The sequence below is a fragment of the Pseudorca crassidens genome, chromosome 15 (assembly GCF_039906515.1).
Source record: "Pseudorca crassidens isolate mPseCra1 chromosome 15, mPseCra1.hap1, whole genome shotgun sequence".
In the NCBI taxonomy this organism is placed as follows: Eukaryota; Metazoa; Chordata; class Mammalia; order Artiodactyla; family Delphinidae; genus Pseudorca; species Pseudorca crassidens.
In genome coordinates, this window is record NC_090310.1 from 6878314 (window position 1) to 6900115 (window position 21802).

General features: G+C 56.7%; 4 protein-coding genes across 13 annotated transcripts in view; 3 read left to right on the forward strand and 1 right to left on the reverse strand.

Moving 5' to 3' along the window:
* Window positions 1-9417, reverse strand: part of LRCH4 (leucine rich repeats and calponin homology domain containing 4) — a 23709-nt gene extending 14292 nt beyond the window's left edge. For 3 of the 4 annotated variants that reach the window (XM_067705732.1, XM_067705730.1, XM_067705731.1), the window contains exon 1: window positions 9251-9416. The gene's annotated coding sequence lies outside the window, so the exon portion shown is untranslated. Of the gene's footprint in view, window positions 1-9250 lie in introns of all 4 variants that reach the window. The other variant, XM_067705733.1, reaches the window with a different exon arrangement.
* FBXO24 (F-box protein 24) lies at window positions 812-7810 on the forward strand. Of its 3 annotated transcripts, XM_067705737.1 has the most exons (10): window positions 812-1011; window positions 1253-1351; window positions 1449-1632; window positions 2584-2813; window positions 3052-3286; window positions 3718-3876; window positions 4143-4264; window positions 4530-4661; window positions 6707-6877; window positions 7206-7810. In XM_067705737.1, the coding sequence occupies exons 1-10, from the start codon at window positions 940-942 to the stop codon at window positions 7569-7571; spliced, it is 1770 nt and encodes a 589-aa protein (XP_067561838.1). In that variant the 5' UTR covers window positions 812-939; the 3' UTR covers window positions 7572-7810. The 3 variants fall into 3 exon arrangements, with proteins under 3 accessions (XP_067561838.1, XP_067561836.1, XP_067561837.1); XM_067705735.1 differs by lacking the exons at window positions 812-1011; window positions 1253-1351 and having other exon boundaries at window positions 1401-1632; window positions 3718-3783; XM_067705736.1 differs by lacking the exons at window positions 812-1011; window positions 1253-1351; window positions 6707-6877 and having other exon boundaries at window positions 1401-1632.
* On the forward strand, window positions 8689-13950 carry PCOLCE (procollagen C-endopeptidase enhancer). 2 transcript variants are annotated; one of them, XM_067705744.1, is made up of 10 exons: window positions 8689-8952; window positions 9800-9908; window positions 10343-10601; window positions 10801-10875; window positions 11540-11664; window positions 12213-12349; window positions 12695-12921; window positions 13190-13267; window positions 13402-13572; window positions 13717-13950. In XM_067705744.1, exons 1-10 carry the CDS (start codon window positions 8855-8857, stop codon window positions 13878-13880), a joined length of 1443 nt encoding a protein of 480 aa, XP_067561845.1. In that variant the 5' UTR covers window positions 8689-8854; the 3' UTR covers window positions 13881-13950. The 2 variants fall into 2 exon arrangements, with proteins under 2 accessions (XP_067561845.1, XP_067561846.1); XM_067705745.1 differs by lacking the exon at window positions 10801-10875 and having other exon boundaries at window positions 8697-8952.
* A 1436-nt stretch (window positions 13951-15386) lies between these two features.
* On the forward strand, window positions 15387-18576 carry MOSPD3 (motile sperm domain containing 3). Of its 4 annotated transcripts, none has more exons than XM_067705753.1 (6): window positions 15387-15535; window positions 16032-16286; window positions 16488-16563; window positions 16791-17020; window positions 18072-18236; window positions 18352-18576. In XM_067705753.1, exons 2-6 carry the CDS (start codon window positions 16082-16084, stop codon window positions 18381-18383), a joined length of 708 nt encoding a protein of 235 aa, XP_067561854.1. In that variant the 5' UTR covers window positions 15387-15535; window positions 16032-16081; the 3' UTR covers window positions 18384-18576. The 4 variants fall into 4 exon arrangements, with proteins under 4 accessions (XP_067561854.1, XP_067561855.1, XP_067561856.1 ...); XM_067705754.1 differs by having other exon boundaries at window positions 15527-15626; XM_067705752.1 differs by lacking the exon at window positions 15387-15535 and having other exon boundaries at window positions 15809-16286.
* Window positions 18577-21802: the final 3226 nt, after the last annotated feature.

Below are 21802 nucleotides of genomic sequence, written 5' to 3' on the forward strand. Positions count from 1 at the left end.
ATGCAGCTGAGGGCTGGTTGTCCAGGCCTGGATTCCTCAGTTCATGGGAGAGCCAGCTACCCCTTGGATGGATTGGTGTAGATCCTCTGCCCCTATGTGGACAGACACAGCCCCAGCTCCTGCTGTTTCTCACCCATGTCATCCCTCTCCCCACCCCCCCACCCCCCCACCCCACCCCCGCCGTAAGAGTAAGTTAATAGCTTAGACTTCGGGAGATAACCTAAGCTTTCAGAGTAAATCCATCCCTTTCTTCCACCTTAAGAGGTTGCCCTTCATACATGCAGTCATGTTACTGTCCCAGGAAAGCAGTCTGCTTTTGGATGTGTTTTGCCTGAGTCTGTGCTCAGCTGTGCCCACTTTCATGTGATGCCTGTTTTCATGAGATAGATGGTCTAATTAGCAGGGTCACCTTGCCCCCTCACCTGTCAAACTGAGTTTATACCTTTTTTTTTTTTTAGTTTATATCCTTGAGCTACAAATTCCCTGGAGGCTCTGGACTGCGGAGATGTGAAGAATTCACCAGTGTCTCTCTACACTTAGTGCTAAAAGGGTATCAAGTGGAAAAACCTCCTACTACTCCCTGAAAGTAAAGGCCTCGTCTACCAGTAGTTCACACTTTATTGCTCCTGTCCTGTGCATATCCCATGAGCCACTGGGTGGCTAGAACTGGGCTAGAACCAAGGAGCTAAGAGAGAAAATCCCGGGCAAGGTTGGGGGAAATAGGTCACAGTGGCTGGGTGGTGAGGTCACAGAGAGGTTTGTCTGACCCGGACTACATAGGGGAGGGGCCTAGGAGGCAAAGCGGCCCCAGAGGTTCCCCAAGCCCAGGCGGGGGGGCATGGTGTGGGAAAGGCAGCAGGGACAAAGGCCAGGGAGCTGAGTACAAGGGGCCAAGGGGCCCAGAGATTTGAGGGCAGGAGCAGTGAGGGGGCAGTCAGGATGGTGAGGAGAAGCCAGAAACGAAAGCTGCAAAAAGTCACCGGGCTCTGCAGACCGGAGGTGGGGCTCAGGGTGAGGGGGCAGGGGGCGAAGCAAAGGCCGCAAGATGGCAGCCAGAGATCAGGGGAGGGGTTATGTGGAGAAGTTGGACAGGGAACAAGGCAGACAGGGAAGGGTAAACCCACGGACCTAGAGAGAAAGATGGGAGGATTTGACAGCCCAGAGCCCCCAAGGTAGTGGTTAATAAGTAGTTAACAGAAGGAAGAGGCATGACCCTCATGGAACCCCTGTGCACCCTCTTCTCCTTGGGTAGGTGAAGCGGAGCTGCGCTTCATGTGGCCCAGAGCCTGGGGGTGAAGAGAAGAAGGGGAGAGGAAACCCTATATCTATTCAGTTGTTCCCCCCAGAGCTGGTGAGTCCTTGGGGGCGCGGGTTGGTGCTGAGAATAAAGGACTGGGGGCTGCTGAGGGGCCTCCATGACCCCTGCTTTCCCCCTCCTGCCCCCACAGGTGGAGCACATCATTTCATTCCTCCCAGTCAGAGATGTAGTCTCTCTAGGTCAGACCTGCCACTACTTCCACGAAGTGTGCGACTCTGAGGGCGTGTGGAAACGCATCTGTCACCGGCTCAGTCCTCGACTTCGAGAGCAGGGCTCTGGGGTCCAGCCCTGGAAGAGAGCTGCGATTCTGAACTGTACACCTTCCCGGGAACCTCTAGTTCTCTCTGCTTCTGTCCTACCGTATTCTGGGATCCCTCCTACTCCATAAAATTGCCTAATGGGCCCCTTTCTCTGGAAGAAACTTGTTAGATTTAAACATACTCCAACAAGGACTTACTCCAAGTCTCTAAAGCTGCTCTCGGACAGACATTGTCACCCAGAGCCCCCATTCCTAGCATCCCTGCCAAGTTGCCCACCATATTCAAGCTCTTCCATATCTTACCTTGAGATATCCTCCTCTCCCAAAACCTGGAGCTTTCCCTCCTCTAAACCAGGATTTTTCAACATTGTCACTATTAAAACTTTGAGCCAAATAATTCTTTGCAGGGGTCAGGTGCTGTCCTTTGCATGGTAGGATGTTTAGCAACATCCCTGGCCTCTACCCACTAGAGGCCAGTAGCACCTCCCCCAGTTCTGACAGCCAATGTCCCCCGAGGGACAAAAATCACCCCCAGGTTGAGAAATATGCTCTAGTCCCCTCCCTTCCCAGGGAGCCCCTATCCAATAACTTCGTCTCACACAACGGAGATGAAGGGAGATGCAGATAGCAGATCCAGAGCTAGGGGTGTGGAAGGGTTACTGGCCTTTCCCAGTCATTCCTTTTCACACCTCTTTCTGCTTTTCTATGCATTCTTATATTTCCTTTGATGTCTCTGATGCAAGTTTGGACCAAAGAAGTGCTCACTTAGAAGCATGTGTGTGGCCCTGGGCTGAGGTGGGGCAGAGAACTTTAGTTCAGACATGGGGCATAATTTCAGATATCTTCTGAGCTTTCCACGTGCCCTTTGGAAGAGGTCTTTCCCCAGGCCTGGGGATGGAGAGGAGCTAAACACCCATCCATTGAGAAATCTAGCTTTCCCAAGCTCTGTTTCATCTCCCTTGTGCCTCCCCGACCCCTTAAACCTCCCTCTCCTTCCCTTCTGCAGACACGAAGGGCCTGTATTTCCAGGCATTTGGGGGCCGCCGCCGCTGTCTCAGCAAGAGTGTAGCCCCTGTGCTGGCCCATGGCTACCGCCGCTTCTTGCCCACCAAGGACCACATCTTCATTCTTGATTACATGGGGACCATCTTCTTCCTGAAAAATGCCCTGGTCTCCTCCACCCTTGGCCAGAAGCGGGCCTGCTGCTATGTTGTGTTGTGTCACGGAGCCAAGGATGTGAGTACCAGGACCCCAGCAGCTGAGACCCCACCTCTTTTCCGGGAACCCAGGGCCCACACCAGTCCTGAGGTGGCATCCTTAGGACAGCCACCCTCCGATACCAGGAACTGGAAACCAAGTTTGCCTTTCCCAGCCCTGGACCCAAGTATCTCATCTCCCACCCCAGGATCCAGCTGCCCCAGCCTCATCCCACTGCAAGGCTGGAGATCCCGGACACCTTTGTCTTTTCCTACAGTTTGCCTCGGACCCGAGAGGTGACACAATTTACCGTAAATACCTCTATGTGTTGGCCACTCGGGAGCAGCCGGGAGTGGTGGACACAGCCCACAGCCAGTCCTGCGACTGTGTCGAGGTCTACCTGCAGTCCAGCGGGCAGCGGGTCTTCAAGATCACCTTCCACCGCGCCATGAGCTTCAAACAGATGGTGCTGGTTGGTCTGGAGAGCCAGCGGACCCTGCTGCTCCTCACAGGTGAGGCTTAGAGCAGTGGTTTGCAAACTGTTTCCTGCAGCTTCTTCAGGACCCCTGCAGTGGAAGCTTTGGACCGCCAGGGAATTCCCTGCTTCTGAACTTCTTAATGCTAGGCAGGGCCCTGAACCCCCAGACATCATTCTTCCCAACACTCAAATTGGATTCCGCCAAATCCAACTGCTCGGTTTTCTCTGCACTCATCCCTCACACTGAAGAGCTCCCCTGGTTGATTTTCGGTGGTGAAGGCTGGAGGCTGGGATACTTGAGGTCACTGCCCCCTTATTTCATCTCTACCCTTTTCCTTCCAGCCCCACTCTAGGGCAGCAAATGTCTCATGCTGTATGGCTTAGGGAGTCTCTTGGGAGGTTAATGTGATTATTGGAGGGTCCCCTCCCCCACACAATTGTCTGCCTCCCCGCCCCCTCCCCCAGAGGAAGGAAAGATCTACTCTTTGGTAGTGAATGAAGCCCAGCTGGACCAGCCACACTCCTATACAGGTCAGCTGACCTTGAGGAAGGTGTCCCATGACCTCCCTCACCTGTGTGTGGCCTGCATGGCTTCCAACCAGGGAAGTACTCTCTACATTACGGGTAAGAGCCACCTCCCTTCTTCTCCAGACCCCAGCCTTGGACAGACCTTCCAGATACAGAACCCTCCCTTATCCTTACTCCAGCTCTGTGGGGTACCCGTAGAGCATCCTAGTCAAAAGAGGTGTTTAAGCTCCCAGACATCATAGCTGGTGCATTTCTAGTGGGTGTGAGACTCCCCAGATCTTACATCTTTCATCCCAAGTAGGGCCTGATCCCTAGGAAATGGGTGCCCAGAGCTGCTGAGCTGAGGGCTCCAAACCCCCCAGACCAGGGGCGAGTGTATTTTGAGGTGCATACCCCAGGGGTGTATCGTGATCTCTTTGGAACCCTTGAAGCCTTTGACCCCACGTACCAGCAGATGCCACTTCCGGTCTCACTGCCTGCCAAGGTAGGATCCTGGGGTGGGGGGTTGGGGGCAGACCAGTGGGGGCGGGGCCTTAGGGGGCCCGCAAGGTACTGAAGGTCTGAAACAGGAGCAGGAATCAAATGATTGATCAGCGAGGGACAAGGGACCCAGGGAGTGGGGTGACCTAGAGGGCAAGACCAAAAGCGATCAGCTGTGTGTGGCAGGTTAGCAGTTGTGAGATACTGGAGCTCAGAGTTCCCCTGGAGACGACTGAAGGCCCACTTCTCCTTTCTACCTTACCTCCTAGGTCCTATTCTGTGCTCTTGGCTACAATCACCTTGGCCTGGTGGATGAATTTGGCCGAATCTTTATGCAGGGAAGTAACAGATATGGGCAGCTGGGAACCGGGGACAAAATGGACCGAGGGGAACCCACACAGGTGAGATTGCTTCCCAGCTACTCTCATCTTGCCCCCCTTCCTCTAATTCCCTGACCCCTGGATCTCTCCACATCTCTACTTTCCATAGAATCCACTTTCTACTCCCTAGGATGTTAAGCCAACCAGTTTGTAACGCCTGTGCTACTGTATCTCACCCGGGGTTGGCACCACGAGGTGCATTCTGTGTGGCTCATGCTACAAGTGCAGTAAGAGTTTAGTGAAGCAGGGAGACCTGGGTGGGCCGAAGTAACTCCAAGAGGTGAGATGTAAGCAGGGCCTAGTGGGTTAGATAGGATTCGGGTGGGTACAGGGAAAGGCATCCTATGTAATGGGGATGGGGACGAAGCTTGCACATCCCTGGGACGGTGGAAGGCCCGGCCTGACCAGAGCAGAGTGTGTTTTGGAACTCAGTAGCTACGAGGTGGTATAGGTGTTTGCGAGCCTACAGAAGTATCGATTTGGGAAAGAGCCGTTGCAGGTTCTGGAGCAGGAGAAGGCAACCCCCTGGATGATGGAGAACGGGTCATGTGGCCAGAGGGCACAGTGAGAGGCCCACCGGGAGGCTGCTGAATGACACCAGCATTTGAGACAGGGGACTGGGGCTGGTACAGTGGCGGCGGGAACAGAGAGGAATGGAGACATGAGGTGTAGTGAAAGAAAACGAACAGTCTCTGGAAACTGACTAGATATGAGGACAGTGGGGTAGGACAAAGGTGGCTCTGGCAATAGACATGGTAAACATGCCAGTGGGCGAGGAATGCTGGTTTGAGGAGAGAATGTGAATTTAGGCTTCTTCTGCAGTGAGAGTAAAACACTAAAGTAGAAATGTCTAGCTGGATTCCAAGTTGGAACAAGGTTGAAATGACAAAAGTAGAGGCAGAGGGGCAAAGCTGGGTGGTCGCCATGATTGTGGGTGGAGGGACTGAAAGAGTTGTCTCTGAGAGAGACACACACCCTCAAATGCCACGTCTCACAGGCCACGGGCACAGAAAGTTTCACCCAGGAGGGGGTGGTGACAGTGATAGTGAAGGAATATGCTCCCTGACATGGAAGGATGGCTATACCATATTTTTCAGTGAAAAAAAAAAAAAAATTCGTGAAATGGTTTACACAGCACAATCCCATCTTGGTTTAAAAATATACAACTTGCGTGTATATATTTGCTGAGGCAACAGTGAGGAAGAGTGTCCAGCAAGATGTTAATAGTGGGTGGTGGGGCTTCCAGTGATTTTTAAATGAATTCTTGCTTGCCAGTATTTTATAATTTTCCTGTAATGGCCGTGAAATTACTTATCTATGTCTTCAAAAGTAAAGCGCTCACAGTCTCGGGAGCAAGCGTGCAGGAGAGGCCCTGGGATTTGGCTGCTGGGAGGTCCAGTGCCTTTGGAGAGAAGTCGTAGTGTAGTGGGGAGTGGGGAGTCTCAGGCGAGACTGGCTGTGGTGAGACCAAGAATGTGGTCCACTTCAGACTGATCACGTAGCCAGTCCTACTGCCTAAAAGACAGAGGTAGGAAGCAGCAGAAATCAGGTGGAAATGTTTTTCCAAAAGAGTGGCCATTTTGAAAGATAAAGATATGACAGACTGAAAATGCTAGAGACGGAAGGAAGGACGCAGTGGGAGGCAGGCCCTTCCAGGGGCCTAACCTGGAACTACACAGGGACAGGGAGGAAGGCTCTTCCTCCCCCGAGGCTGGAAGGCAGAATGAGAGACTGGACAGGCCCAGGCCTGGGGGATGAGACCAGGGAGCAGATAGCAGGCCCTGGCCTCAGGCAAGAGGCCTGTTTTCCAGGGAACCGAGAGGAGGAACCAACAGCCGTGCTAGCGCCCCTGTGGTCAGACGGGCTGCAGGAGAACCAAGGAGGAGTGATAGCTGCCAGTCTGCAGTCGGCAGGGCGGACCTCGTTGGGGAGGGGGAGGGTACTCTGGGGCCCACCTCCTCCCTCCCCCTAGCTTCCCTAGGAGAAGCTGTCACCCTTCTCCAACCCGGCCCCTCCCCACGGTGCCTTGGTGTTCCCCACTTAGGGACCCTGCCCTGTGTTCTCAGGTACGTTATCTGCAGCGTCCCGTCGCCCTGTGGTGTGGCCTCAACCACTCCCTGGTGCTGAGCCAGCGCTCAGACTTCAGCAAGGAGCTGCTGGGCTGTGGATGTGGGGCCAGAGGCCGCCTGCCAGGCTGGCCTAGGGGAAGTGCCTCCTTCGTTAAGCTCCACATCAAGGTCAGAGCAGGGTCCAGGGAGCGGGCGTCCAGGGAGGGCCAGAGCAGTAGAGCCCACAGGACTGTAGCTGGGGCTCCCACAGGGACCCAGGGACCCCATCTTCCAGCACCACCCACCGCCCTTTCCTGCCACGTACCATGGCTCCTGGCTCTCTCCCTGAGCTGCCCCTGCTGGCCCGCTCCGACCTCACACAACCTTGGGGCTCAGCCAGCCAGCTCACTCGCTGGCTCAGGGCTGGTCTGAGCAGGACAAGCACAACAGCTGGGGCTTCCTGGGAACCCCTTCCCGGGGCCCCACTCAGCCACTCCCCCCCTGTCTCTCCTCCAAGGTCCCTTTGTATGCCAGCTCCCTCTGTCCTACCAGAGAGTGCCTCTACGTGCTGTCCGGCCATGACATCGAGCACCATCCCGCCTACCGGGACCTACCAGCCAGCAGGGTGGCGGGGACCCCCAAGCCCAGCCTGGGGGCCGAAGCAGCCCAGGACCCTGAGGGGGTGGCGGCGCAGGCCTGTGAGCCGTACCTCGACCAGATCCACAGTTGCCCCACATTGCAGGAATGCATGGAAACGACGAAGGTGATCGTGGGCTGGATGCCCTTGATGGCCACACAGGAGGATTTCTTCTGGGAGACCCTGGACATGCTGCAGAGGGCTTTTGGAGGGGTTGGCCAAGGCCCCCCAACCCCTGACAGCTGACCCCCCTCTCCTGGTCTCACCCCTGGAGGGAGGGTCTGGCCCTGGGCCAGGGGCTAAGGAGAGGTGGAATGACAGCAATGAATGCTGCGCGTGGGGAGGGGGATGCAGTGGGCTAGGGCCTGCTAGACATGTCAGGGTGGGACTGTTTTGTAAAATGTTCAGGGAGCTGCCCAGGAGGGGCCCCCAACCTGACATGGACAAAAGATTTGATGGACAAATAGAATAAAAGGCTGATTGAGGCCCGGTTTGTAACCCTGGGGCCTGGGAGGAACGTGGGGCGGGGTGCGGGGGGAGGGGTGGGCAGGCAGAGTGGACGCAGCTCAGGCTGTCAGTTGCTGCAGAGCTGACAGCACCTGGATCCTTCAGCTTCCTTTTCCCTCCAACGCCAAGACCCGATGCCTACTTGGTTCCGTCACTTGGATCCTCCGTCCATCAGGCTGAGAAAGGCGCTTCCTCTGAGTTCAGGAAGCTTCCTACCCATTTCCCTTCATCCCTGTGAAGCCAACCCACCCCCACCCCCACCCCCCCCACCCCCGCTCTCCTCCTCCTGTTTCCCTTCCAGATCTGATCTCACATGTCCTTTCCCTTACTTTCTACTCCATCCTCCTCTTCCTCAATAAGGAAGACACTCCCTTTACCCACAGAGCATGCCTCCCTGCCCCCACCCATACCTCCAAATATTTGGGAGAGAAGATGGGTGAGCAGAATTCTTCCTCCGTGGCCTAGTCTGGCCCGGGTATGGAGAGGACAGTAGACATTTGAAGTGGAAAATAAACTGGAGCAGGGGGTGGTCAGGAAGTGGGTAAGTGATTAGAGGTTGGGAGTCCAGGGAAGGACTTCCTCTGGGTGCTGAGGAAGCAGGAATGGGGAGGATCACAGGTGGGCTGGAGAGTCCTCAGGAAGGACCCGAGGCTGTGTTGGAAGGATGCTCGGGCACTGGACAGAGTGGGCTTGCAGATGATGTTACTGGACTGCCTGGAATATGCTGAGAGTCTGATGCTCCCTCTGCCCTTCGTTGCTCCACCCCCGCTCCCACACTGGGTCAGTATTTATGTGTCCTGGACCTAGAGAGGCCCCTGGAATCGCCACTGTCCCGGCTCTTCTCTCCCTGTCCCGCCTTCCCCGCCGCCCGCCCCACTGGCCAGTCCCCACGCCCACACGCCCAAGGCTGCCTCATCTGGCACTGATTATCCCCGCTGCTGCTGCTGCCGCTGCCGCTGCTGCTGCTGCTACACTCAGCTGCTGCCTCTGTCTTGAGGACCCCAGTGCCTCTCCCTCGGGCCATGCTGCCTACTACCACAGCCTCCCTCTTGGGGCCCCTCCTCACTGCCTGGGCTCTGCTGCTGCCTTTCACCCAGGGCCAGAGCCCCAACTACACCAGGTAGGTCTCTCGGCACCTTCCAGATGGCTTGAGTTAACTTCAGATCCCTGATTCCTGGGGGGCTATGCCTGTGGAGCTTGTAGATTCTTTTGCTAACACACCACCCGCGCAGATCTTCCACAGCCCTCACCCTTCTCTGGCCCCCAAGTCCTCCTTCCCTGCTGCAAGACCACTGTCTCCTGCGGTCACCACTGCTCCCCACTCCTCCACCCTCCGTCCTCTGCCCTCTAAGTCTCCCCACCTATCCAGACCCTTGGCCCCACCATGGAACCTGAGAGCACCAAGACCTTGAACTTGCCTGGTAGCTGTACATCTGGATTCCAGGAGGGAATCAGAGACTGTGGGGGGAAGAGGGGGCTGCAAGTGGGAGACGTGGGAGTCAGTCACCGCAGTAGTTAGCTGGAGCCGGAGCAGGGCAAAGGTTGGGAGCGCAAGGCCCTGGCTGCTGCTTCTCCCTCATCTCCCCGCCCCCTCACCCCCCCAACCTCGAGGCTGTGTCCACATCTGGAAGTAGTTAGGCCGCTCCAAGCCCTGACTGCCAGGCAGGGTGAGGCGGGGGAATGATGGAGGGGGGCCGAGGAGGATTCCGGGAATTCCTGCTGGGGTGGGGGTGGGAACTCTGAGGGGCTGGAGGGACAGCCAAGTTGCTGGTCCCACTTTTTCCTGATTCCCTGCTGGAGTATTTCCCACCCCAGTCCCAGCCCCGCTGGCTGAGGCCGCCTCGAATCCTTTGGGCCTCCCTTCCTCATCCCGCTGGCTGCCCTTCTTGGCGCCCCCATGCTCATTGCCCTACCCCAGTCCCTGCACTACTCCCCCACTCAGGCCTGACCTCTCTTCTGTTCTGCAGACCTGTGTTCCTGTGTGGAGGGGATGTGACTGGGGAGTCGGGTTACCTGGCAAGCGAGGGTTTCCCTAACCTCTACCCCGCCAATAAGGAGTGCGTCTGGACGATAACGGTGAGAAGGCCCCTTTGGCCACCGTCCCCTTGTCCAAGTCTCCCCGAGGCCTGGGTCCAGGCAGCCAGAGGCCAGACTGCTAAGGGAACCCCCCTCCTGGCAAGCACCGCCGCTTCTCCCTGGGGAAGTCCCAGCCCCCTCCCCTCTGGTCACTGACAGCATCAGTGCCCACAGTAACACGTGGCAAGCATCCTCACACCTTAACTCAGAGCCTGCTTCTCCATTCCCACCTTCATCCCCATCCCCTCTGGTCTCTCCACAGACCTCAGGTCTTGTCCCCTGCACAAGCCACAAGCCCTCTGCTCTGCACCCTGATGGGGTCCCCTCTGCTTCAGGCCCAGTTTCTGTAGGAAATGCTTGGGGAAAAAGAGTCCCCTCTGCCTGGTTGTGTCCGGCCTGACTTTGCAGGTCCCCGACCCTGTCCCCACCATCAGGTCCCTGAGGGCCAGACTGTGTCCCTCTCCTTCCGAGTCTTTGACCTGGAGCTGCACCCATCCTGCCGTTATGACGCTCTGGAGGTCTTTGCCGGGCCTGGAACCTCAGGCCAGCGGCTCGGACGCTTCTGCGGGACCTTCCGGCCAGCGCCCTTAGTTGCCCCCGGCAACCAGGTGACCCTGAGGATGACATCGGACGAGGGCACGGGAGGACGAGGCTTCCTGCTCTGGTACAGCGGGCGGGCCACCTCAGGCACTGGTGAGACCTCCCTCACCTCCGCTGTCCCCCTCTCCTGGCCCCGCCCCCGGCGCAGGCCCCACCCCAGCCTTAACCTCCACCCCAAGAGCCTGGGACCCCCATTATCTCCCTTACCCTTTTTCCTCACTAACCGCCCCTTCAGTCCCTCCTCCCCGTCTTCTCTCCCCTCCTTCCCGCTCCCACCCCCCCCCTCTTCCAGGCCCCCGCCCAGGCGCGAGGCGGAAATGGGTCACCGACCCGCGGGTGGAATGGGCGGCCTGGGGTTACTGGGACGGTGAGTAACTGCCCGCCCCCGTCCGCAATCGGGCTCCCTCAGACGGGCGCGAGGGGGCACCCCCGGGCTGGGGGACTAGGTTCCCCCGACCCGGAGCCCCCTACACCCAGCCCGGGGGCTCCCGATTGCGGTCCCATCACCTCCTCCTGGCGGCAGAAGTCTCCCCTAAAATGTTTAAGGAGGGACCTCCCCAAAGGAGCCTCGGGGCTGTGCCCCAATTTGAGGGCACCCTCACAACATGGGGACTCTCCAGCTGCGACGGGGACTTTTCTGCCGGGCCGGGGAGATGGGATCTTCCAGGGGAAGAGGAGCGATGTGGCCTCGCGATGTGGCTTCGCGATGTGGCTTCGCGATGTGGCCTCGGGTCAGGGGGAGGGGCAAGAAGGGAGCGTGTCCAGTCAATTCCTCCTCCCCCTACCACCGCCCGCCTGGGTGCCCGGCGGTCCGAGACTTACCCCCCCGCGGTCCAAGACCTCCCGGAGCCCCGCTCCTCCGAGCCCCATCTCTGCTAACCTACCCCCCTTCTTCCTCCCTCTCTTCTCGCCCCATCATCCCGAGACCCAGACGTCTGAGCTTTCTGCACGGGCTCCCAGCCTAGAGTTCTCCTCCAGCTGACCGAGGGTCTCCACCGCCCCCCACCCCCACTCCTCTCTCCCCTCCCCAGAGCACCAATTTTGCGGGGGGCGGCTGGAGAAGGCCCAGGGAACCCTGACCACGCCCAACTGGCCCGAGTCCGATTACCCCCCGGGCATCAGCTGTTCCTGGCACATCATCGCGCCCCCGGACCAGGTACTGACCCCCTGCCCGGGCTGCCCTCGGGGACCCAGGCGGCGTCCTCCAGTATGCAACCTGCAAAGATTTATTGAACATCTACAATGTCCCGAGCACTGAGCTTGCATGGTGGGCAGCAAAAACAGACCCAGACCTGCTTGCACCCAAACAAAAAATGTCAAATTACGACTGTGACGAATCTTACGAGAGCGAGGTACCCGATGCTGATATATAAACTGATTTGTGCGTGGGGGTGGGGGGTGGGTGTGTGTGTAGTGGTGGTGGAGGTGGATTCTGGGTCTGTTCCTTGAGAATGAGCCAGGACTTGACCTTGCGGACTACGGCGACCGAGGCCACTGCAGGGCCCCCGTGGATGTGTGTGTTCCTCCGAGCTGTGGTGTGAATGCATTAAGAGGGGGGCTGGAGGGCACGCGGGAGGTGAGCGAGGAGGCCGCGGCGAGCGTCCCGGAGGCGGCGGCCGGGCGGAGGAGGTGAGAGGTGAGAGCTCCGCTCCCTCGGCTGCCCGGGGTCCCACCGCGCAGCCTCCGCCTCTGCCCCGCCGCCAGGTGATCTCACTGACCTTCGGGAAGTTTGACCTGGAGCCCGACTCCTACTGCCGCTACGATTCGGTCAGCGTGTTCAACGGCGCCGTGAGCGACGACGCCAAGCGGCTGGGGAAGTTCTGCGGCGACACAGCCCCGGGGTGAGGGGGCGGCACCTGGGTGGGTGACGGCGTCCGGGAGTCTCCGCCGCGCCTGGTGCGGGAGCGGGGGGGACAGCGCTGCTGGTGGGAGGGGCGGGGCTGAGCTGAAGCCGCAGGAGGCGAACCTGCCGGCCCCAAACGGGTGGGCGGAGCGGGTAGCGGCCCAGGCAGAAGACGAGGCTTGACGCCAGGCCTGGGGTCCGTGGATGGAGAGGCGAGAGGGGCTTGCGAAATCGGGAAGCTAACGCAGACAACCGAGGGGCAGAGGTGAAAAGGCCGCCGGCCTGGGTAGGGGGCAGGATGCGCTGCCCACCTGACACCTCCCCCAATGCCCCGCGCCCGCAGTCCCATCTCCTCCGAAGGGAACGAGCTCCTCGTCCAGTTCGTCTCGGACCTCAGCGTCACGGCCGACGGCTTCTCGGCCTCCTACAGGACCCTGCCGCGGGGCGCCACCGAAGGAGGGCCAGGCCCGGGCCCCAAGCCCGGAGTCGGGCCCAAAGTCAAGCCCGAAGTCCCACCTGAGGAGAAACCGAAGGCCGCGCCTAAGGCAGAGGCAACTCCGGTGGGCCCCGGTGAGTCTGGGAAGGCAGAGGAAGCGGCCGCAGGCTGGAGGGAGTTGTATCCGAGTTCCTTCCTGCGCTCATTCATTCATTCAATACAGCACCCACGGGTGCCGCCTCCGTGCTAATGGCTGGTACTGGGTGCTGGGACACGAAGCTGGATAGAGCTCTGAACAAGTTCAAAGCAATGAGGTTTTTGTGGGGAAAGTGGTCCTTCCTACCTCCTGGGTAGGTTACCCTCCACAAACAGTGCCCCCCTTCCCCTTCCCCCCCCCACCAGATGCACCCAGTGTCTCCTGCCCAAAACAGTGCCGGCGGGCAGGCACCTTGCAGAGCCACTTCTGTAACAGCGACCTGGGTAAGCAGCCCCATCCCCCAGCTCTGCCCTTCCAGCTCCTCTAACCTCCCCTCCTGTCCCCAAAGCCCCCCTCCTTCTGGTTCCAGCCCTGCCCTGGCCTCCTGTCTCCTCACCTCTCCCTCTCTCTCCCACAGTGGTGACGGGAATGATGAAGTCCATGGTTCGGGGCCCAGGGGAGGGCCTCACAGTCACTGTCAGTCTCACTGGTGTTTACAAAACCGGAGGCCTGGACCTGCCCTCTCCCCCCACTGACACCTCCCTGAAGTTCTATGTGCCCTGCAAGCAGTGCCCCCCCATGAAGAAAGGTAACGGAGATGTGGGAAAATGTAGAGGGGGACTTAGCCTCATGAAAATGATGGAGGCAGTAGAATCTGAGGGACTGGGACGAGGGGGTACACCTATAAGGTCTCAGTTACACAAACTCTCAATCCCTTCCTCCTCTTCCCTAGGAATCAGTTATCTGCTGATGGGCCAGGTGGAAGAAAACAGAGGTCCGATCCTTCCTCCAGAGAGCTTCGTGGTTCTCTACCGGCCCACCCAGCACCAGATCCTCACCAACCTCAGCAAGAGGTGCCCTTCCAAGCCTGTTCAGGCTGCTGGATCCCAAGCCTGAGCCTAGGCCAGCCTCCGGACCCTGGCCCTAGGGACCCCTTTCTTATCCAAATAAATGTTTCTAGACTTGAGGAAGGGGTCACATGTCCATTTGTATGGTTTTGGTGCTCCTCTGGGGATTTGTTTTCATTCATTCATTAAACTCAACAGTTACTATACAGAAGAATGTAAGTCAAATCTTGTCACCCCTTTGCTCAAAATTCTCCCGGATGCTCAACACACACAGAAAATGCTCACTACGTGGAGGTGATGGATATGTAAATTAGCTTGATTGTGCTGATCTTTTCACAATGTCTACAGATATCAAAACACCAAGTTGTACACCTTAAGTATATACAATTTTTATATGTCAAAGATATCTCAATAAAGCTGTTTAAAAAAAAAAGAAATTAAGGGAATTCCCTGGCAGTCCAGCACTTTCCCTGCTGAAGGCTGGGATTCAATCCCTGGTTGGGGAACTAAGATCCTGCAAGCTGCCTGGGGCAGCCAAAAAGAAAAAAAAAAAAAGGAATTAAAACAACTCTTCCATAGTTTCCCATCAGTCTCAGCATAAAATCCAAAGTCCTACTGTGGGCTCTAAGGCTCTAGGTGATCTGTGTCCTCCCTCCCACCTCATCTCATCTCTGAATATTGTCTCCCTTACAATCTCTTCCATCACACTGGCTCCTTGGCCATTTCTAGTACACACCTGCTTCCGGGCTTTGCCTTTGCTGTTCCCTCTATCCGGAATTCTCTACCACAGACATCTCCTGGCTCACTTCCTAACTTCAGTGAGATCTCAGCTCAGAAGTTCATCCTAGTCACCCATTCATTTGTGCATTCCAAATGGCAGGCACTGTTTTCGGTGCTGAAAATACAACAAAACTAAGTCGCTGCTCTTGTGGACAGGAGAGTAAATTCTACCAGAGCAGAGATAAACTAAAATAAACATGATGTCAAGTAGCTCTAGGAGTGCTCTGAAGAAAACAAAAGCATGATAAGAGGACAGGCAAAGGGAGATTCTACATTTGATAGGGTGCTTAGAGAAGGCTTTCGGGTAACTTTGTTTCGCTCCGCTGCTAACCAAATGCGTGAGATTCCTCACCTTGTCGAGGCTGTTTCCTCGTCTGTAAGGGGAGCTGAAGATTCTGAATACTAATTCCCTCTGCAAATATGAGTGATTTCAAATATGAGTTCCGTGCAGGAAGGAATCAAGAGAAGTGCCCTGGGCTACGAACCGAGTCCAACTGGGAGCAACCGCCAACTCGTACTACAGAAAACGGCTTTCGTTGCTTTTTAAGCGTCTAGGAGAACCTGGGACTGAAGTGGAGAAAGAGGGCTCCCTTGTGGGATGTGATTCTAGTGATTTGGACGGCCTCAGAGTGGGGAGGAAGGAACAAAGCCTGACTCCCATCCTCGCCCGGGCCCCTCCCCCCGACCTCGCCGCCCGACTTATTCCAGGATTAGCGTTCTAGCCAGAGACGCTCGTAAAGTTTTACGTCACTGGGATCAAGCCAATCACCTCTTTAGGTGCACCAATCGGTGTATACTTAGAGCTGAAACGAGGCCGCCCTGGCCAATGACAGAGGTCGTACGGCGGAAGAGCAGAAACGGTCTGCCGGGAAGATGGCAGCCCTGGTCCGGCCACAGGTTGATTGGCAGGTGCTGTGACCAGAGGTGAGCTTCATAGCGTGAGCGGCCGTTCGGAGGCGGAAGCCCGAAGAAGCGCGGGCCCGAACTCAGGGGGGGATCGGAGGCACAGATACAGGTCTCGGGAGAGCAGGAGACGGAAAAGGCAACTCCGGAAGAGGGCGCGGAGGCCAGCGGAATTGGGCCGAAGAGAGGGGCGGGTGCCCTGGGAGGCCCGGAAGGGGCGGGGAGGGGCGGGGCTTATGGAGATCGGGAACTGGGGCTGAAGACTAGGGCCAGGGCTGGGAGCCGGGAGGGGCTGAGTTTACGGGGTGGGCGTGACCCTCGAGGTAGGGCTTGGGGGCGGGGCCTAAAGGGACCTGAGGCACAGCTGTGGAGAGGAAGGGTTTGGGGGGCCTGGGCCTGGCCTGCGGGGCCCTCATCTAGGGGGATTCCGAGGCGGCGGCGGCATCAGTCCAGGCCCTGCCCTACGATCTCATCCCGTTCCCTTTCGCCCCTCTCGCCCCTCGGCTTTATACTCCAGGCCCTGTCCCCTGAGCTCTGCCCTCGGATGTTCCACCGCCCAGAGCTTGCATGCGCCGTGGGGCGCCCCAGGACCAGGAGCTGGTGGGTCCGGGGGCTCCTGGGCGGGGGTCCCGGGGCGCCCCTCCTCCCTCGGGACCTGTTGTCCCGGTCCTCGTCTTTCCCCCGGATCTAGTATTCAGGGCGGACCAGCGGAGTGGATCTCGGCAGCTGCTGACCCTCTATAACCCCACGGGAGCAGCGCTTCGCTTCCGAGGTGATGGGGATGGGCGCTTCGTGCTAGGGATCTGGGGGCTGGCGGTAGAACACTGGGGAGCTGGGTGGGCTGGAGCAGTCAGATGAGTACGGTCGGATGTCCAGCCCTGGGGTAGAAGGCAGGGGGGGACTCCATGGGCGGGGCTTGTGCAGGTTGTCTGAGGCAATAGTCGGTCTCTGTCTGTGTGCCTTTTCCCCTCAGTCCTGTGCACAGCACCTGCCAAATACACAGTGTTTGACGCGGAAGGATATGTGAAGCCTCAGTCCTGCATTGACATGTGAGTTGAGAGGGTGGGGAGGCTGATGGAAGCCAGGGGTCGCTGCCACCTTTCTCTCATTTACTGTGCCGTGGCTTAAGCCTCAGACCAGGTCCTCTTCCACCTGTTTACCCCACCCTCTGTCTGTGTCCCTAAGGGAAATTTTCCTGGGAGGGTGGGGCCTGGATCCTCTTGGATCACTGCCTCTCACTGCCCTTCAATGGGCCGCTCTCCTTTCTTGGGACCAGTGTGATTCGCCACGTGGCCCCCAATCCCAGCCACTATGACGTCCAGGACCGCTTCCGCATTGAGCTGTCTGAGGAGGGAACAGACGGCCGAGTGGTGGGGCGCAAGGACATCACCTCGGTTCTGAGGGCCCCAGCGTACCCCCTTGAGCTTCAGGGACAGCCTGACCCAACGCCGCACCCGGAGCCTCCTTCCTGGACAGCACCACCCACGGCTCAGCACTTCCCAGAGAGTGAGTTTAGGGATGGGAATTCTTGAGTTCTGTAAGGAGGAAGGACCTAGCATGACCCTAGAGATGAGCTCAGTTGGAGTTGAAGAGGTCTTCCGGTTCAGTACTTTTTTTTTTTTTTTCTTTTGGCTGTGCCTGGTGGCTTGCGGGATCTTAGTTCCCCAACCAGGGATCAAATCCAGGGTCCTGGCAGTGAAAGAGTGGAGTCCTAACCACTGGACCGCCAGGGAATTCCCTTCCGTTTCAGTTTTCTGCTTTTTGGTGGAAACATTTCTAGAAATTGAGATTTTATATCAGGTTAGGGAAAAAGCAGACTTTGCAGTTTCCTTGGTTTCTGGCCTCCACTTAAAGAGAAAAATTCTTCCTTTAGCTCTGACTTCAGTACTTCCCATCATGTGTCAGCTCAGTTCAGTTCAGTAAGAAACCGGCGGCTACCCTGGTGGCAGTGGTTGAGAATCCGCCTACCAATGCAGGGGCCACAGGTTCGATCCCTTATCTGGGGAGATTCCCACACGCCACGGAGCAACTAAGCCTGTGCGCCACAACTACTGAGCCTGTGCTCTAGAGCCCGGAACCACAGCTACTGAGCCCACGTGCCACAACTACTGAAGCGCGCGCACCTAGAGTCCGTGCTTCACAACAAGAGAAGCCACCGCAATGAGTAGCCCCCACTCACCGCAACTAGAGAAATCCCTCACGCAGCAACAAAGAGCTGACGCAGCCAAAAATAAATAAATACATTTATAAAAAATAAATAAATAATAAGAAACCGGGTTGAGCAATTATGTACCAAGTTGTGGGAGACAGAGGTCCCTGCCTGGCACACAGATACACAGGAGCCTTTAATCAAGGCAGAGTTGAGAGAAAACGAATGATGAGGGACCAGAGGGGAGAGGGTTTCCTGAGGCTTTGGGAACGAAGGCTCCAGGGAGGAGAGAACACTTCCAATGTCCAACAGAAAGTGGGTACACCTTCCATCTTCAGCCTCCTCCCTGAAGGGTGTTGGGCTGGGCAGGAGTGGAGGCTAGAGATCCTGATGGGCCTTGTTTCCCAGACCCCCTCCCACACCTGGCCACCAGCTCCTTCCTCCTCTTCTTGCTGATGGGCACAGTCTCTGTGGCCTTCCTGCTGCTGCCACTCCAGGATGAACTTGGCAGCCAGCTGCCCCAAATCCTTCACGTCTCCCTGGGACAGAAGTTGGTGGCAGCCTACGTCTTGGGTGAGCACGGTGGTGGTAGGGGATCCGGGCCCAAAGAGAGGAGAGCGGGGCTGGAAAGAGGGCGTACAGAGCTGGCGGGCTACACATAGGACCTTGCTCTTCCTCCCCTCTCCAGGCCTCCTGACCATGGTGTTCCTCCGGACCTGAGCTCCCTGCTCGACCTCCACGCCCCCTCCCCAGGCAGGGACGTGGACCTGGACGTGGACGTGAGACATTCACTGTGATGCTCATAACCTTGCCTCAACTCCTACTTCCTTCTTCCTGCCCGTCCCCTTCCCCCCAAAACCCAGGGGTTTGTATTCATTTTCCAAGCTGAATAAAATAAATTTGTAAAATTGAACTGAGAAATGTAAGGAACATGCCCCTTTCTTCCCACTTCTCTCCTCCAGTTCCTCCTACTCCCAGGGGACCTCGAGCATCAGGGAGCGAAGAGACCCAGTGAGGATTTAGAAGATCAGAGTCTTAGGCTTGGTTCTGCCCCGAAAAAAACTGTGTGACCTTGAGCAAGTCATTGAATTTCTCTGAGCTTCAGTTTCTGCCTCTAAAATGAGGGAATTGGGAAAGTTGATTCTTAAGATCCCCCTTAGCCCTATCCTCGGGATAGGATCCTGCCCCTAAGCCAACATGCCTTAAACTAAAAAGAAACAAACCCCGATACCACCTACTCCCACCTGCTAGAGAACTCAGGTCCCGCCATCTTGAGCCATCAGAGCCTCTTGCCAGGGTTGCCTGGGGGCTTCCCCCCCCACCCCCACCCCCAGAATCCTCTTCTGCCTTTCTGTCCCTTTACCTGCTTTTATTTTGTCTCTTCCTTTGACCTCAACCCCTGTGGGTCAGAAACACCAAGGTCTCTGACAAGATGGGGACAGATGGCACTGCCTGCCATAACCTCAGCCTAACCAGGCAGGAGAAGTTAGGGCAAAGGAAAAGAATGGACTCCTTGAAAGGCAGGCTTCCAGCCCTCCTTCAGATGTAAGGCGAGAGGGGAGGAAAGGAAGAAGGGAAGCCAAAGACACTGGAAGTTTGTTGATTGGGAACAAGAATTAGCAAGATAACGTTAAGACAGACTCAGTCTGTTATGCTGCTGGAAGGTTATCAGTTGTTCCAGCTTTACTTTGGGGGCCTTGGGAGCTGCCCCTCTGCCCTGGGGACCTTGCCCTTCCCACACCCAGAACTGGCCCCGGTGACATGTGAGCCTGATCCTGTGCAGAGAATGGCAGCCTGTGTCTAGGATGTGAGGGCTCTCCCCGCGGTCCAGCAAACCCCTCACAAAACCATCCACACTGGACTGTCTGTGCCCAGGACCCCAAAAGGCATCTGAAGTATCGCACATTAATGATCTTGTGGATATCTGCTAGGAAACGGCCTTGCTGCCAGCGGGATCAGGAGGCTTTCTGAGACAAAGCTATGAAGGGCAGCTATAGGGGTGGGAGGGGCTTGGGTCACAGACATTTTTTTTTTTTTTTTCCGGTACGCGGGCCTCTCACTGTTGTGGCCTCTCCCGTTGCGGAGCACAGGCTCCGGACGCGCAGGCTCAGCGGCCATGGCTCACGGGCCCAGCTGCTCCGCGGCATGTGGCATCTTCCCGGACCGGGGCACGAACTCGTGTCCCCTGCATCGGGAGGCGGACTCTCAACCACTGCGCCACCAGGGAAGCCCCACAGACATTATTTTAAGTAAATTTCTTAGAAAACAATACTGAGCTGGCAGTAATTGGAGTGGGTGGGTGTTAGTTTCCTGTGGCTGCTATAACAGGTTATCACAAACTAGTGGCTTAAAACAACATAAATTAATTCTCTTATGGTTTTGGGGGTCCGAACTCCAAAATGAGTCTTCTGGGGATGAAATCAAGGTGTCAGCAGGGCTGGTTCCTGGAGGCACCTGGGGAGGATGTTCCCTTGACTTTTCGAGTTTCTAGAGGCCATCTGCACTCCTTGGGTGGTGACCCCTTCCTCCATCTTTAAAGCCAAAGAGTGGAAATAACAAATGATCACTGTTTTAAGTCACTAAAAAAAAAAAAAAAAAAGCCAGGAGTGTAGCATCTTCAAATCTCTGACTCTAACCCTTTGCTTCTGTTGTCACATCTCCTTTGTCTATCTCTGATCCTCCTGCCTCCTTTAATAAGGACCCTGAGGACTTCCCTGGTGGCGCAGTGGTTAAGCATCCGCCTGCCAATGCAGTGGACACGGGTTCGAGCCCTGGTTCGGGAAGATCTCACATGCCGTGGAGCAAGTAAGCCCGTGCGCCACAACAACTGAGCCCACGTGCCACAACTACTGGGGCCCATGCGCCTAGAGCCCGTGCTCCACAACAAAGAGAAGCCACCGCAATGAGGAGTCCACGCACCGCAACAAAGAGTAGCCCCTGCTCGCCGCAACTAGAGAAAGCCTGTGCGCAGCAACGAAGACCCAACGCAACCCAAAATAAATAAATAAATAATAAAAATAAGGACCCTGGTGATTACGTCCCCCACCCCCACCCCCAGCATAATCACCCTGTGTCACTTTGCTAAGGCTGCCACAGACTTGGTGGCTTAAAAAACAGAAATTAGGGCTTCCCTGGTGGCGCAGTGGTTGAGAGTCCGCCTGCCGATGCAGGGGACACGGGTTCGTGCCCCGGACCGGGAGGATCCCACATGCCGCGGAGCGGCTGGGCCCGTGAGCCATGGCCGCTGAGCCTGTGCGTCCAGAGCCTGTGCTCCGCAACGAGAGAGGCCACAACAGCGAGAGGCCCGCGTACGGTAAAAAAAAAACAACAAAAAAAACCCAGAAATTTATTTGATCACAGTTCTGGAGGCTAGTGTCCAAGACAAGCCGCCGACAGGTTTGGTTTTTCCTGAAGCCACTCTCCTTGACTTGCAGGTGGCACCCTTCTCACTCTGTCCTCACATGGTCTTTCTCCTGTGCACGCACATCCTTGGTGTCTCTCCGTGCATCCAATTTCCTCTTCTTATAAGGAGGTCAGTCAGATTGGATTAGGCCCATTCTGATGGCCTCATTTTAACTTAATCACTTCTTTTTTTTAATTTTGGCTGCGTTGGGTCTTTGTTGCTGCGCGTGGGCTTTCTCTAGTTGCGGCAAGCGGGGGCTACTCTTCGTTGCGGAGTGCGGGCTTCTCATTGCGGTGGCTTCTCTTGCTGCGGAGCACAGGCTCTAGGCGTGCAGACTTCAGTAGTTGCAGCATGCGGGCTCAGTAGTTGTGGCACGCAGGCCCTAGAGCACAAGGGCTTCAGTAGTTGTGGTGCGTGGGCTCAGTAGTTGTGGCTTGCAGGCTCTAGAGCACAGGCTAAGTAGTTGTGGCGCACAGGCTTAGTTGCTCCGCAGCACGTGCGATCTTCCTGGACCAGGGCTTGAACCCGTGTCCCCTGCATCGGCAGCCGCTGAGCCACCAGGGAAGTCCTTTAATCACCTTTTTAGAGGCCCTATCTCCAAACACAAACACATTCTGAGGTACTAGAGGTTAGGGTTTCAACATATGAACTTGGGGGAAACAATTCAGCCCCAAACACTCCCCATCTCAAGATCCCTGACTTAATCACCTCTGCAAAGCCCTTTTTGTCGTGTAAG